At 36.9% G+C, this 16,241-nt stretch overlaps 1 protein-coding gene across 11 annotated transcripts in view; it reads left to right on the plus strand.

The window, feature by feature from the left end:
- HERC1 (HECT and RLD domain containing E3 ubiquitin protein ligase family member 1) overlaps positions 1-16,241 on the plus strand; it is a 194,690-nt gene that overhangs the window by 136,422 nt on the left and 42,027 nt on the right. For 9 of the 11 annotated variants that reach the window (XM_030317961.1, XM_030317965.1, XM_030317963.1 and 6 more), the window contains exons 39-47: positions 1,865-2,063; positions 4,302-4,462; positions 10,531-10,647; positions 10,849-11,080; positions 11,985-12,109; positions 13,060-13,280; positions 14,231-14,499; positions 15,245-15,297; positions 15,986-16,186. In XM_030317961.1, the coding sequence (XP_030173821.1) occupies positions 1,865-2,063; positions 4,302-4,462; positions 10,531-10,647; positions 10,849-11,080; positions 11,985-12,109; positions 13,060-13,280; positions 14,231-14,499; positions 15,245-15,297; positions 15,986-16,186 (1,578 nt within the window). The remainder of the gene's footprint in view (positions 1-1,864; positions 2,064-4,301; positions 4,463-10,530; positions 10,648-10,848; positions 11,081-11,984; positions 12,110-13,059; positions 13,281-14,230; positions 14,500-15,244; positions 15,298-15,985; positions 16,187-16,241) is intronic. The other 2 variants (XM_030317966.1, XM_030317967.1) reach the window with 2 other exon arrangements.

The raw sequence follows: 16,241 nt of genomic DNA on the forward strand, positions 1-16,241 counted from the left end.
TTCTTTTATATTAATAATTATCTGTTTACCTATAATTTTCTATTTAAAACGTATACATGCACAGAACTTAATAATTATTACTACGTTTTGTAAAACTTAACTCATGCCACAAAAGATACTCAATAATTTATTGATCTGATTCAAAACACATATAGTATATATACTGGTATCTTCTCAGAGACATTTAAAGTATTACTTTTATAGATTCTGTATTGTAGGGAAAAAAAGCCCTTATTTTATCTTTATCTTCACCTTTTGGAATATGAATTCTGAGATAAAAATGAAGTTTATTCAGTAAATATTTACTGAGTCCCTGTTATATGCCAGGTACTCTTCTTGGTTCTTGGAAAGTCAGGAGTGAACAGAGTCCCTTGCCTTCATGGAACTTCTTTTCCTTTTTTCTTTTTTCCCTTCCTCTTCCTCCTACCTTCCCTTTTTCCTCACTCCCTTTCTTCCTTTCATAGATTAAATGGTAGATAGGCAGAAGGAAGTACATGTTGCATATAAATAGTATTAAGATCATGATTATGTAGGTATGTGGCCATTTAGCAACCCCAATAGAATTAGCTGTCTTTGTGGTAACTGCTATCTTGATATTCTCTTTATTTGTAAGCTCCCTCACCAGATAAGAAAAAAAATTATAAATACTTTGTAAGCTCTTAGACATTTTAATTAATTTTTTAGTTCTTGGGAGTAGTTTATTTTGTGAGACATTGTCCTTTTTAGAGCATGGGGTTTCTATCTAGATTTGTATTATATTTACATGTATTACTTGTATTTACATGTCTTCATCTTTGCCTATGTAAAGTCTAAAGATAGGCACATCAAAATCAAAGTGCTAAGAAAATACAGTTTTTTAAAAAATTTATTGTTTTTTTACTTGAGAGCAAGAGAGAGCACATAGGGATAGAGAGAGAGAGAGAAACTCAGGCAGGCTCCATACTCAGTGCAGAGCCTGATGTGGGGCTCGATCCCACAACTCTGTGATTGTGACCTGAGCTGAAATCAAGAGTCGAACACTCAACTGACTTTGCCACCCAGACGCCCAGGAAACACAGCCGTTTTTTTAGTTTGTTTGTTTGTTTGTTTGTTTGTTTAGAGAGAGAGAGAGGGAGAGAGAGAGAGAGAAAGAAAGAAAGTCGGGGAGGGGCGGGGAGAGAGAATCCCAAGCAGGCTCTGTGCTGGCAGGATGGAGCCTGATTGCAGGGCTCAATTCCCTGAACTGTGAGATCCTGTCCTGAGCTGAAATCAAGAGTGGATACTTTAACTGAGCCACTCAGGTGCAACCAGGAAATAGAATTTTAATGATTAGATAGATAACCTTTAGAGAACCTCTAGTCAAATCATAAAAACAAAAGTGAGACTATTTTTGTTTTTATTTTATTTTTTTTAAGTTTATTTTGAGAGAGCACGCACGTGCAAGCCGGGGAGGGGCAGAGACAGAGAGAGAGAGAGAGAGAGAGAGAGAGAGAGGAAATCCCAAGCAAGCTCCAAGCAATGAGCACAGAGCCCAATGCATGTCTTGATCTCAGGAATTGTGAGATCATGACTTGAGCAGAAATCAGGAGGTGGTCTCTTGACTGACTGAGCCACCCAGGTGACTTCTTTTTTGTTTTTAAGAGAACCTTCTTCTCTAAAAAAGAAAATTTATTACAAAAGTGTATTTATTAGTAGAGTCTGTAGTAAGGCTCTACAGTAGTGAATACAGGGTGTATATATGCAAGAACATTAAAAAAATATGTCATAGAAATTGGCACTTGGGAAATATATTTAGAAACTTTTCATATTGTAAGTTTTTCATTTATATGTCACTTGTGATAAAACAAATCCTTACTACTTTCTTAATATTTACCTTGGTTTATAGAGATTGATCAACAAGCTGAAGAAAGTGACCAAGCCCAGCAGGCACAAACACCAGTTACCACTAGCCCATCAGCCTCGAGCACAACTTCCTTTATGAGCAGCTCGCTGGAAGACACCACGACTGCCACCACTCCAGTCACTGACACAGAAACAGTACCTGCATCTGAATCCCCAGGAGTGATGCCACTTAGTCTTCTCAGGTAGGGAAGTTGACCTTTAACATCTGCTGTATTGATGCCTATGATTCTGAACACGTGATTGTTCTGTCAGTGAAGAATGTGCCCAACTAAAGGCATTCTAGAGCTAGGAGGAACCTAAGAGATCATAAAGTCAAACCCATTTTGCTAAAGTTGGGAATGCCCCTCAGAAGTTAAATAACTTGCACAAGTCTCATAGCCAGTCGAGGGGTGGTCTGGATTTATCACCCATGCCGCCGACAGTCAGATAGTGTAGGAGTCTATCTCCTTATAATGATCTTTTCTTTTCTTTCAGCTAGGCTTTTGGATATTTTTTTCCTCAAAAAGTAAATGCTTGTATTGAATATTAGAGCCTCAAGATGGAGGTCACTTCCATGAAAATAATTTTCTCTAGTTATTTCCCTTTTAAGCATAATTTCTTAATTATACTTTCATTCTTACTGTAAGATCAAACAAGTCTACTTTTCAAATGAAAGAGCCTGTCTTACAATAGATACTTCTTCAGCCAACCGTATTTTAGTAGGTTTGTAAATTCCAAATAATGTGTGAGTTTTCTTTTTGTTTCACTTTACCAGTTATATACACAAAATGAAAACTTCTAAGAGAAAATCATTAGGGAGCGACTATTTTGTGAGCTCCCTTAAGTAGGGCCTAAGTGAAATAAAGAGCAGTAGAATGGTTGGTCTCCCTTTTTCTTCTTTCTTTCCCCCCTTCCCATAATTGACAGGTTATTATCATTCCCATTGTGTAGACTGACATCTTAGAGAGTAGGAGAGGGGCTATTACTGTAATGCTTTTCAATTTTTGGTGTCCACAGGAGCCACCTGGGAGGCTTTTTAAGGCTCTGGGACTGTAAAGTATCCCCCTGTCTCATTCAGTAGGTCTGGTGGGGCACAGTTTGCGTTCTAATTAAGGTTCCCCAGTGATTTTTTTTTTTTTTTAATGTTTTTGAGAGAGAGTGCGCATGTGCGCATAAGCCAGAGGGGAGCCAAGAGAGAAGGTTGTCACAGACGATCTGATCCGAGGGTGGGCTCTGCGCTGAAAGCAGAGAGCCTGATGCGGGGCTTGAACTCATGAACTGAGAGATTATGACCTGAGTCATAAGGGACCTGACCGGACCCTTAATGCAGTAGTCTTTAGCTCACACAACTGAGTTACTGCTCTGGTCTTGGGCAGGAGGAGTAATAATCCTAGCAGCTACCATTGCCCAGTCCTCACATATCCTAACTCTCTCACTTGATAACAGTTCCACGGGGGTGCTTCTCTTCAAGAAAGGAGGAAAAGAAGAATGATAGGATATTCTAATATGGTTTTTAATCCTTGTTGCCTTCCAAGCTGTGCAGTGTAGACATGGCATTCACTGGTAGAATAATATTCCCTTGCTCTCACAGGCATTCATAGACCTTGTGACTCCTCCTTTCTTCTCAGTCTTTGCCTGCTGTTGGCTGGGACTATATTAGAGCTGCTGTTGTCTCTGCCTGACTAAGCATCATTTAACACTAGAAAGATCAGGGAACAACTGCTGCCTGTGTGAATATCATGTATCAGTTATTTGACTGGGTAAACAGTATTTTTTGATGCTTAAAAGGTTATTTTGTTGGACAAATCTAAAGAGTAGATAGTCAATGAGGACCTTCCTGGATTTTATTCTTAAGCCAGTGTGTGCCTTCTCAGCCTGAGGGGGCTGCCTCTCTTGTACCTTTCCCCCTCTACATGGCTGGCATACCATTCATATGCTGTTTTTCAGTTGTGTTAAGTGACTGGGCAGTTCTCTTTTCTTTCCATAACTTACCTATAGTCTGTTACTTTGAATACCTGTGAATAATTTCATGGCTAGCTAGTAAATTTATATTTGAAGTAACTGTAATTTAGCTATCTTTAAAATCCCTTATTCTTTAACTACTGTATACCTATCAAAATAACCCTGTCATCTTCTTATAGTAGAAGGAAAGCTCCATGAAAGCAGGGATATTTTAAAAATCTATTTTATTAATTGCTGCCTTCCCCTCACCTGCTATGTTGCTAGCATTTTGCCAAACAAATGGTAACATATTACTTTTATAGTAAATGTATCCTATGTGATAATGATTATTAAAATTGTTGGGAGTCTTTCTCCCCTCCTCCATTAAACCATAGCTAACTTAAAGTTTTCCAGGTTGAATATTCTTCTATAAGAAGACTGTGATGTATGTATTATTTTCTAATTGGATTTTTATGCTAACCATTATTGTTTTCTTAAAGGCAAATGTTCTCTAGTTACCCAACTACCACTGTACTTCCCACACGTCGTGCACAGACTCCTCCAATATCATCGTTACCAACCTCTCCTTCTGATGAAGTAGGAAGAAGGCAAAGCTTAACTTCTCCTGATTCCCAGTCAGCAAGGCCAGCTAACCGCACAGGTGCGTGTGCTGTCATGCACTATGACACCCAAACCTCTTGGCATTCCTGATGTGTGGGACTTCATAACGTGGGCATTGTGTTTTTTCTCATTGAAGGTAAAACAGTGATTTTGATTAAGGGTGATCTGTCCTATCAAACTAAATTGTCTTCTCTATTTTGAAGCTGTAGATTCATTTATGGCTAGTTGGGAGAGAAAAGGTATGCTATACATCAGTCATACTAGACCCTTCTTATTTTCTGTTATAGGCATTTTTAGTGTTATGAATTTCCCTTCACCATTGCTTTTGCTGTAACCTCCACATTGTGAAATGCTGTGTTTCCATTTTCATTCAGTTTAAAGTACTAATTTACCATGGATATCTTCTTTGACAATTTTGGTCATTTAGAAGTATGTTATTTTGTTTCCAGATCTTTAGGAATTTTCCAGATGTCTTTCTCTTACTAATTTCTAATTTCATTGTTATCAGAGAATGCATCTTGTATAATATGAATTTTTTAAAATTTACTGAGACTTATTTTATGGCCCAGAATATGGTCTGTTTTGGTTAATATTCCATGTGACTTGGAAAAAATGTGTATTATGCTATTGTTGAGTGGAGTGTTCTGTAAATGTTTGGTCAGTCAAGGTAGTTGATTGTTTTTTCAAGTCTTCTTTATCTCTACTGATAAAGAAGTATCAGTAAATATCAGTATTTGGTCTACTTACTGTATCAATTATTGATAGAGTAGTGTTGAAATCTCTGCCTGAAATTGTGGATTTGTTTATTTCTCCTTTCATTTATCAGTTTTTGTTTCATGTCTTTTAAAACTCTCTTTGGGTCCATAAATATTTAAGATTCTTATGTTTTCATAATGAATTGACCTCTTTGTCATTACCAAGTGACTCTCTTTACTCCTGGTAATATTCTTTGTCCTTAAATCTGCTTTATCTGATACAAATATATTAGCGTTAGGATGGTATGTTGTCTCCCATCATTTTTGCCTTTTACTTTTTTGTGTCTTTATATTTAAAAGGGGCTTTGTGGGGCGCCTGGGTGGCGCAGTCGGTTAAGCGTCCGACTTCAGCCAGGTCACGATCTCGCGGTCCGTGAGTTCGAGCCCCGCGTCGGGCTCTGGGCTGATGGCTCAGAGCCTAGAGCCTGTTTCCGATTCTGTGTCTCCCTCTCTCTCTGCCCCTCCCCCGTTCATGCTCTGTCTCTCTCTGTCCCAAAAATAAGTAAACGTTGAAAAAAATAAATAAATAAAAAAAAAAAATAAAAGGGGCTTTGTAAAGGCAGCCTATCATTGGGTCTTGCTTTTTTCATCCAACCTGGTATTCTCTATCTTTTAATTGGTGTGTGTAGACTGTTTACATTTAATGTGATAATTGGTAGGGTTGTGTTTAAAGTTACCATCTTTCTGTTCACGTTGTCTGTTCTTTCTCTTTTCCTTCTGTTTGTCTTTTTGTTAAATTCATATTTTATATTATTTCATTTTACCTCCTTTGTTGGCTTATCAGCTATATGTGTATTTTTAGAGATTATTTTCAGGTCTATAGTATACATTTTTAATTATTACAGGCTACTTTCAAGTACCACTTCATATATATTAAAAATTCTAACAATGGTATACTTTTATTTCCCCTTTCTTTCTTAGTCTTTGTACTTTTATCATACATTTAATATACACATAGGTTATAAAGCCCATAACACATTGTTATTATTTTTGTTGTAAACAGCTAGTTGTCTTTGCAAGAAATTTGAAATCTAAAGTATGTATTTTATATTTACCCACATATTTATCAGGTCTTAGATTCTTTATTTCTTTATGTAGTTCCCAATTTCCATATGGTATAATTTCCTTCTGCTTGCCCTTTAACATGTCTTGTAATGATCTGCTAGTGATGAATTCTTTTGGCTCTTGTATATCTAAAAGAGTGTATTTCACCTTCATTTTTGAAAAATATTTTCTCTGGGTATAGAATTCTAGATTCACGATTTTTTTTCTTTCAGTGCTTTAAGATCCTCTGCTGTCTTCTGGCTTGCATGATATCTTTTCTTTCATTCTAATCTTGATATAATATGCCTTTTTCTCTGGCTGCTTTTAAGATTTTTCTGTTTTATCACTAGGTTTAAGCAATTTTATTATGATCTGCCCTGATTTAGTTTTCTTGTGCTTGGGATTTATTGAGCTTGTTGGATCTGTGGATTTATAGTTTCATTAAATTTGGAAATTTTTAATTCATTATTTTTCAGATGTATTTCTGTTGTATAACTCCATTTCAGTGTCTATGGTTATGTGTATACAAGGCCACTTGAAGTCGTCCCACAGATCACTAATGCTTTGATTTTTTTTAATATCTTTTTATTTATTTTTTATTGTTTATTTATTTAATGTCTGTTTCCATTTTGGATAGTTTTTATTGTTGTGTTTTCTGGTCATTAATCTTTTCTCCTGCAGAATCAGATTTGCTCTTAATCCCATCTAGTACTTTTCCATTCATACATTGTAAAGACAGTCTTCCATGTCTTTAACATGCTTATTAATCTTTTCTCTGCCTTATCAAATACATGGAATAACAGTCAGTTCTCACTATTAGGATAGTTATGTTCTTCTATAAAGTCACTGTGAACACTGAATTAGTGAAAAATGAACCATTACTCCTAAGGGAGAGATAAGGGTAGGTTTTTGTGAACTTCTGGTCACATTTTGTCAAGTATATAACCTTGTTTTATGTATGTTTCTATATAAATACATTATATTTAATATATATTATTGATTCATTAGCATTGAACTCATGGCCAAGAGCACCATAACTCATGCCTGAATGAAATTTATGTGACACATACATTTTCTCCATAAGGCATATCGTAGCCTTCTTGGACTTTGAAACACTAGACAGGGGCTCCTGGTGGCTCAGTTGGTTAAGCCTCTGACTCTTGATTTCGGCTCAGGTCATGATCTCACAGTTCGTGAGATTGAGCCCCCAGCATTGGGCTCTGTACTGACACTGTGGAGCCTGCTTGTGGATTCTCTCCCCCTCTCTCTGCCTCTTCCCAGCTTGTATGCACACACTCTGTCTCTCTCTCAAAATAAATAAATAAACTTAAAAAAAAAATAAACTAGCAGCATTTCAGCACTATGCTTCATGGCCATTTTAAATAGTGAAGTCACCAACAAAAAGCACAAAACTGCAAAACGCATGACACTAAATAGACCATGAAAAGGAGACTTGTTTACAGTCTCGGAGCTCAAACAAGAATGTAAGCATCACCTGTTATACCTCAGCTAGGAACCAGTGTGTCAGGAGATTGAAATGTTTTTGTCACTGTGTGCATGTAAATTACTGTGAAAGCACCACAAGTATTGATTTGGGAGTTACAAATTAACTTTAATGAGTAGATGAATTTGCAAATATGGAATGCACAAATAATGAACATCACCTTTATACCTGTTTAAATATCATTCTCTTCTTAGCACATATCTAATTTCTAGGTCTGTTTCTGTTGACTAATTTTTCTACTTATTTTGAATTATATTTTCTCGGGGGTTTTTTTTGGGGGGGATGTTTGGTAATTATATATTGGTTACTAGAGATTGTGAATTTTACCTTTTTGGGTGCTTGATAGTTTGTATTTATTTAAATATACTTTAACTTTGTTATAGGATACAGTTAAATTACTTGGAAATGATTTGATTCTTTCAAACCTTCCTTTTAAGCTTTGTTAGGGAGGGACCAGAACAGCCTTTAGCTTGGCTAAATTTTTCCCCACCACTGAACTAATACCTTTCTTAGTATTCTATCCAGTGCCTTGTGTATTGTAGTTCTTTCCTTCTGGTAACACAAATTCTTCCCAACCCTGTATGAGCCTCAAGGATTGTTCTGCCTGCTACTTTTTGGTAATTCCTTCCCTAGTTCTGGGTAGTTGCTGCATTAACATCAGCTGAAGACTTGAGGGAAAAAGAAGTACCTTCTGTACATTTCTGAATTTTGCTTTTTGTGCAGCTCTCTTCTTTCTGTACAGTTTTCTCCTTTCTGGTGTTCTACCCTGTGAATGCTAGCCATCTTGAGTTCTTTACTTTCTTGTCCTCAATTCAGAGAGGCCGCTGAGTTTAGCTTGAATTTGCCCTCCCTGAACTGCAGCTTGGAAATTCTCTCCAGCAAATATGCTGAGGCAATTGTATGCCTCGCCTGATTTGATTTCCTTCTCTCAGAGATCACTGTCCTACGTTGCCTGCCATCCAGTGTCTGCAGACCATCATTTGATATATTCCATCTGTTCTTTTAGTTGTTAAGGTGAGGGTAAATCCAGTCTCTGTTATTCTATCATGGCTAGAAGCAGAAGTCCAACAAATGTGTCAGGACTATTACCCCTGTAGGAGTAGTGACATTTTTGAAGCAAAAATGAAAGTTGTCATTCTCCCTGCTTCCTTCTTCTTTCCTTCCTAATTGAATTCAAAAACCATTAAATGAGGCACAGGGCTTCTATCAGCACTGTCCACTGAAAGGACCTAGGAGCAGTGATGCCTTAGTAGCAATAAACACACCTAGTGCCAAGATCCTGTCTTCTAAATACCATTCTCTACTAAAAGAGAACCCTATCTCCTGGTAGAAATGGCTGATTTCAGGGTTAAGTATGAGATGAGCCTAGAATATCTTGTGCCAGAAAGTGATAAACTGCTCAGAGAATTATGGGCACATGCCTCCAGGATATAGAAACTAGATTGAAGGGACATTTACTAGCCAAATCTGGAATGTTTGGGGCATCAAAATAAATCATCATTGTTATAATAACATATAATAACCCACAAATACAATGAAAATCTCTACTGATGGAGAAAGGAGACTGATAAATCTGAAAGCAATGATGGAATTAGAAAATCCTGGGGCGCCTGGGTGGCGCAGTCGGTTAAGCGTCCGACTTCAGCCAGGTCACGATCTCGCGGTCCATGAGTTCGAGCCCCGCGTCAGGCTCTGGGCTGATGGCTCGGAGCCTGGAGCCTGTTTCCGATTCTGTGTCTCCCTCTCTCTCTGCCCCTCCCCCGTTCATGCTCTGTCTCTCTCTGTCCCAAAAATAAACGTTGAAAAAAAAATTTAAAAAAAGAAAATCCTCATTTGTCAACCATCATCATCATCATCATAATAAATAATTCAGCCAGTAAACATTAATGGATGTTAGTGAGTCTCACTTTGATGAGGAATGGGCTATTTACACATAATTCCTCCCAACAAATATTTATTACAAAGGGAGAAAAAAAAAAGAGTACCTTTTTTAGTTAATCAGGAGATAAACTAGCAGATACCAGCTTAACTCAGGTGATCAAAGTTAGCATCACCAGCAATGGGACAAGTTGAAATCATGTACCATCTAGTAGAATGTAATGAGAAGAAGGCAGAATCAGTTTTGTATTCCTGCCAAAAAGCACGTGAAGAAACATCAGACAAACCCAAATTGAGGGACTTCCTATCATATAGCTGGCCTGTAATCTTAAAAGTATCAAAGTGATTGAAGGAGACTGAAAAGAGATCTGAAAACTAAATGGAAGGATGATAATCCTGGATTGGATCTTTTGCTGTAAAGAACATTATCAGGAGTTCTGGTGAAACTAGAATGAGATCTGGATTAGATAGATATTAACATTGTTAATTTCCAGACTTTGATACTATGTTATGCAAGACAGTGTCCTTATTTGTAGGAGTTAATTAACTGTTAGAGTATTCAAGGGAGTTGAAGCATCATGTCTGCTACTTACTCTCCAGTGGTTCATGGGTAAAAGAATTCTTTTGTACTATGCTTGCAAATTTCTGTTAAGTCTGAAATTTTTTGTAAGTTAGAAACTATTTCAAAGTAAGAAAACATTTAATATTTTTTTCAGCAGCTTTGTTTTATGTTAGCTTTATGAAAAACCTTAAAAAGCTGTAACAAAATCCCATTTAGTTCCACATTTAGTGAATTCTGAATAGAATAAAATTTCAATAAATGTAGACAGTATTAGGAAATTGGGGACTTAACAGTTACTATAAGGACACTTTTTACTCATAGTATGTGCTGATATTTAGGACTTTACTCTCTTTCTTTTGTTTCAGCCTTGTCAGACCCAAGCAGCAGACTCTCAACTTCTCCTCCTCCTCCAGCAATTGCAGTACCCTTGCTGGAGATGGGGTTCTCTCTCCGGCAGATTGCCAAAGCCATGGAAGCCACAGGTAGGATAAATTTTTATATATCAGTATATACATATAGGAGAAGCCCGATATTATAGAGGGTGACACATTGTTTTAAGAGACCGTAAAACTTTTTAATAGCAGATTTAGTTATAATGGTGTCATAGCAGACACTCTTAAATTGGTGCCATGAATAATTATGTTGCCCAAAATCAGTATCATACTTTTTTTTCACCTGTTCAGGTGCTCGAGGAGAGGCTGATGCCCAGAACATCACTGTCCTTGCCATGTGGATGATAGAGCACCCTGGGCATGAGGATGAGGAGGAACCCCAGCCAGGCAGCACAGCTGACTCAAGACACGGAGCAGCTGTCCTAGGCAGTGGTGGGAAGTCAAATGATCCCTGTTATTTGCAGTCACCAGGAGACATACCATCAGCTGATGCTGCTGAAATGGAAGAAGGCTTTAGTGAAAGGTGAGAGTCCGGTTTCCGTACTTGTTTTATGCGTTATAAATGGTGCTTCCAAGTGTCCCATTTATTTCCCTTCATAGATGCTTTTAATGGTTTGTAAAGCTGATAACTAGAGGTATATGAAAAGATGGACGTTTCGCTTACAAGTTTATGTTTCTGTGAAGCGTAAAAATGATATGACAAGTCTTGAATGGATGTTTTTGTAGAAAATAGGTAATAATTTTTACATGAAATAAAACTGAAAAGAAACAATTAAAACAAGTTTATTCTGAAATAAAATAAACATTCTGATAAAATAATTCTCCTTTATAAATGATATAGAATGTTCATTTTAATATTAGAAATTGATTTAATGGATTTGGTTACCAAGGCTTGTGTCTTATATGCAGACTTGTTTCTGACAATCTCAGTGGATATTTTCATAACTTTGAAATATGTTTCTTGTAGGCAGGGATTGTCATTTCATTTCAAATTTTAAGTGTTGAATCATTTAGAATTTAGTTAAGACCATTGATCTCTTTTGGATCTGAACATGCATTAAGCATCATTCCCTTGTTGGCATAATTCAAAATCAGGTAAGGGCACTTGACTAGCTTAGTTGGTAGAGTGTGTGACTCTTGATCTCAGGACCATGAGTTCAGGTTCTATGTTAGGTGTAGAGCCTACTTAAAAAAATAAATAAAAGTAAAAAAAAAAATAGGTAAAATTACTGCTTAGGGCAATATGACGTATTTATAATTTAGGAGCTTTACCAAAAAGACAAGCTGTGTTTCAGTTTTATCATAAATATATTTCATTCTTGGTAATATTTGGAGGAAAAAGCAAGACCATAAGTAAGCTTGTGCCTGTGCCTTCCATTTATGATGGTTCTTAAAAATCTGTGTTGCTTTTAAATTTGCACTTGTAGCGCTGATAATCTGGACCATGCAGAGAATGCAGCTTCTGGAAGTGGACCACCAGCTAGGGGTCGCTCAGCAGTAACAAGAAGGCACAAGTTTGATTTAGCTGCTCGCACATTGCTAGCAAGAGCAGGTAATTATATGTTTCACATCCTTCTATTGGTGAAAGTCGTATAGTTTATATTTTAAAGTCAGTGTGAAAGCAGCATTAAAGAAGATGAACTAATGATACCAAGTACTCAGTTCCTCCACATTAACAGAGCAGCTATTTGCATTTTTCTTCCTGTTTACATAATTTTGCATTGAAATCACAGCATACTTTCATAAATTTATTTTTAAGCTCCCTCTGGGTACAGAAGTCTATACTGGTTACTTGTAGATACTGAGGTATTTCATAAATGCTGTCTCTGCCCTCGAGCTGTTGATACTTTAAGAAGTGAAGATGAATGTTTAAAATGTCACATTAATATTAAGAAGGAGCTAAAAAGAGCACTGTGCTAAAGTGGTCACTGGCTTTTCTGATGTACTCTGTGGACCTTAGGACAAAACTACTAGGTAGGGCCCTAGAAAAGCAAAAGTAAATTTCATTGTTACATTAGTAAATACTTCTGGGATTATGCTCTAGACATGTGAAGTGTAATTTATAGGGAACATATTTTCTAAACTAAAAACTAGGATGTGTGACTTGTCAAAATGGTGTTTGATTTTTGAACTATTAAAACATAATTTTTCAGTAATTTATAGTAATAGTGAGAAGTTAAGACTGAACTAGAAAATACAGGATGTGTACTTAATATATAATGACTGATTTTTTTAAGTAACCCTAAAAGAATAATAACGGCTCACATTTACTGAGTGTTTTCCATATTACATTATGAAGTATTTTACATGGATTATCTTACTTAAACCTGTTAACAGCCCTGTGAAGTATGAGTGCCATTACCCCATTTTATAGAAGAAGAATCACACATGATAGGTCAAATTTTATGTTTATGGTCTGGAATCCAGGCAGTTAAGAACTGGTGAAATATTCAGAATTACTTTATGCATGTAAATAAAATGCCTTTTTTGTTTTGTTCTGAGCGGGGTTATACCGCTCTGTGCAGGCCCACAGGAATCAAAGTCGGAGAGAAGGAATATCTTTGCAACAAGACCCAGGGGCGTTGTATGACTTTAATTTAGATGAGGAATTGGAAATTGATCTTGATGATGAAGCAATGGAAGCTATGTTTGGACAAGACCTGACCAGTGACAATGATATTCTGGGAATGTGGATCCCAGAGGTACTGGATTGGCCTACCTGGGTGTGTGTGATTGCAGCGGGGGCTGCTCTGACTTATTTTCCTGCCCTCCTGTTCATAGAGCTTACTAATAACAGCCTTGCCTAGAGTTGTAACACTCTGAAAAGTCTTAGATCTCATCCTAAAGTTTGGGGCTCTAATGCTTAAGGTTACTTTGATACCTACAAACCAAAAAGAAAAAGCGTCTCTTGCTTTCTCTGTACGATTTTATCGTTTCCCTCCCCAGACTAGATGAATAGAGCCATATTTTGTTAATATTTGATTGTAATGTCAAAGATAGATTACAAAACCGGCATCAATTCTTAGCTCTTCTGGGTGTATAACATGGCTGCTGTGCTCACCTTTCTATCTGAATGCATGCTCTTCTCCTTCATAGGTTCCATTTAATCACTGTAGTGCCTCATTCTAAGAACCAGTGCCACCTAGGTCTTGTAACTACCTCCATCCAGGGGCAGGGTACATGGTGGGTTTGTATGTTTTCATTGTTTAGCATTATGCTTTTGTAGCGGGGAGCGTGAAAACTTCACAGGTCTGAATCCTATAGAAAAGAGCATCTACTATATTAAGTTAATAAGATAAATGAATCCTAATGACTTCTTAGAAATTCAGATAATAGATATGCATGTTATGACCAGATGTAAAGTAGGTTTATTAGAGGAATTTTTAAAAAGCCATTTGAGATAGCGCTAATTGTCATTTTTATGAACTCTTCTCAGTAGGAGAGTGAGTTAATTTTATTATAACTTATTAGATTGAGAAAGAGCAAGGAACACCTTGAGATCATGTGATCTAAATTCTGATTTGAAAGAAATTTGTTACGTAACATCAATGAAAATCCTGCAAGTGTTCCAACATGTGTAAACAAAGTTATTAATTTAACATATAAATATCTATTTACCTCTTCTTAATTTTATGTTAAATTGACTAATGATTTGATATAAAATTTTGTGCAGCATGTTTGTGAGTCTGAAGACAGGGAAGAAGTGGTGGTGTGTGAACTGTGTGAGTGCAGTGTCGTCAGCTTCAACCAGCACATGAAGAGAAATCACCCAGGCTGTGGGCGCAGTGCAAACCGCCAGGGCTATCGCAGCAACGGCTCCTATGTGGATGGCTGGTTCGGTGGTGAATGTGGGAGTGGAAATCCATACTACCTGCTCTGCGGCAGCTGCAGGGAAAAGTACTTAGCCCTGAAGACCAAATCCAAGACAACAAGTTCTGAAAGGTACCTTGAAATTGCGAAGATATCCAAACCCCCTCTGAATGAAGAGTATAAAGTATCTCTCATCAAGACCTGGGAATTAAAGCTTATTTTAATGTGAAGAGTTACACTTAACCTTTCCCTAAGTCCTATGACTGCTGAATTGGGGGCAGGAAGGATGAAGGTGGTTGAGGAATTCATGTTTTGCCAGAGCTGGGATCCTGCAGTCCATGGCAGCAGGTTTTTGACTGGAGTTTGACTCTGTTAACCTTCAACTTGTTGGCAGGTTCTGGGCAGGACCCTTGCCTTAACCTTCAGGAGGCTTATGGTCAATTTTTTTCATTGTGTTTTTCACTCTGTTTTTGTTTGACATCTTAATTAAGATCTTTTTGTTGATTAAAAAAAAAATAGACTGTTTAGATTAAATTGAGCTTCCGTGAAAATATTACTTCTTTATATCCTTGAATAGCAATTAATCTGTAGTGAGCAGGGCTTTTGCCCTTACTGTCAACTATTAAAATCTTTAAGGTGGTCTGGATGAGTGTTGTAGGTGACCTAGAAACCTCCCCAGTAACTTGGTAAAATGATCATTGATTTTGTAAGCATGTGTGTACCTACATACCAGGAGTTTTTCTTAGCCCGTAACCTGAAACACTTTATTTTGTGTTGCTTTATTAATGACCTTTTAAAATGTTCTAATGACTTAATTTGCATTTTTGGGTACTAACTGTTTTGTATAAAAATACAATGTTCTTCATGTTTGGTGCAGGTACAAGGGACAAGCTCCAGATCTAATTGGCAAGCAGGACAGTGTGTATGAAGGTAGTTGTTTTGAGAGCTTCTTTATTTTACGTGTATTTTTGTATATACCTTCTGCTTAACATCTGTTACTAAAATTTAGTTTATGTGTATGTGTTGGTATTTAAGTACATAGTAACTTAAAACTTTCTCTAAAAAGCTAAAGGTAGTTTGAAAGCAACAGCCCTAGTTTTAAAAATCAAAGGGAAAGGACCTGGGTTCAAATACTAGCTTTACCACAGAATGTTAATTTCTGTGTGGCATATATTTTTTTCAAAGTAGGGAAAGTATGGAGTACATTTTGAATTTCCATCCTGATTGAGGAAAGTAAAAAGTACAAAACTGATGACAGCGTGAATTTATATGGAGCATTCATTTACTTCAAATAACTGATTCTCTAATGATTATGGATAGCATTAAGAACTCTTTGTTGGCCCCGTAACAATAGCTTTTATTAGCTGAAACCTTCATTACCAGCTGTAACATTTGCTGTTGCTTTAGGTGGGTTTGACTCAGACTCCCTTTCCCTTAGACTCTATGCTTCAGGGAGTGCAGTTTGGTTGGGTCACCAGGAGATGGTGCCATAGCATATTTTGTGGGCACTGGGCTTTCAGTCCATCTGCATTTTAGACATATCTCACAGTAACCGTTGCCAGCAGAGTTACTTCATGTTTATATTCACATACCATAAATTCATTTATTTAAATTCCAGAAGACTGGGACATGTTAGATGTTGATGAAGATGAAAAGCTAACAGGTGAAGAAGAATTTGAATTACTTGCTGGACCACTTGGTTTAAATGACCGACGCATTGTACCAGAACCAGTTCAGTTCCCTGACAGTGATCCCTTGGGAGCATCAGTAGCAATGGTAACAGCTACCAACAGTATGGAAGAGACTCTAATGCAAATAGGTAAATGATAATTGGTATTGATTTTATAGAGTCTGTATTAATTTGTTTCTTAGAT

This window comes from Lynx canadensis, chromosome B3, assembly GCF_007474595.2.
Source record: "Lynx canadensis isolate LIC74 chromosome B3, mLynCan4.pri.v2, whole genome shotgun sequence".
Taxonomy (NCBI): Eukaryota; Metazoa; Chordata; class Mammalia; order Carnivora; family Felidae; genus Lynx; species Lynx canadensis.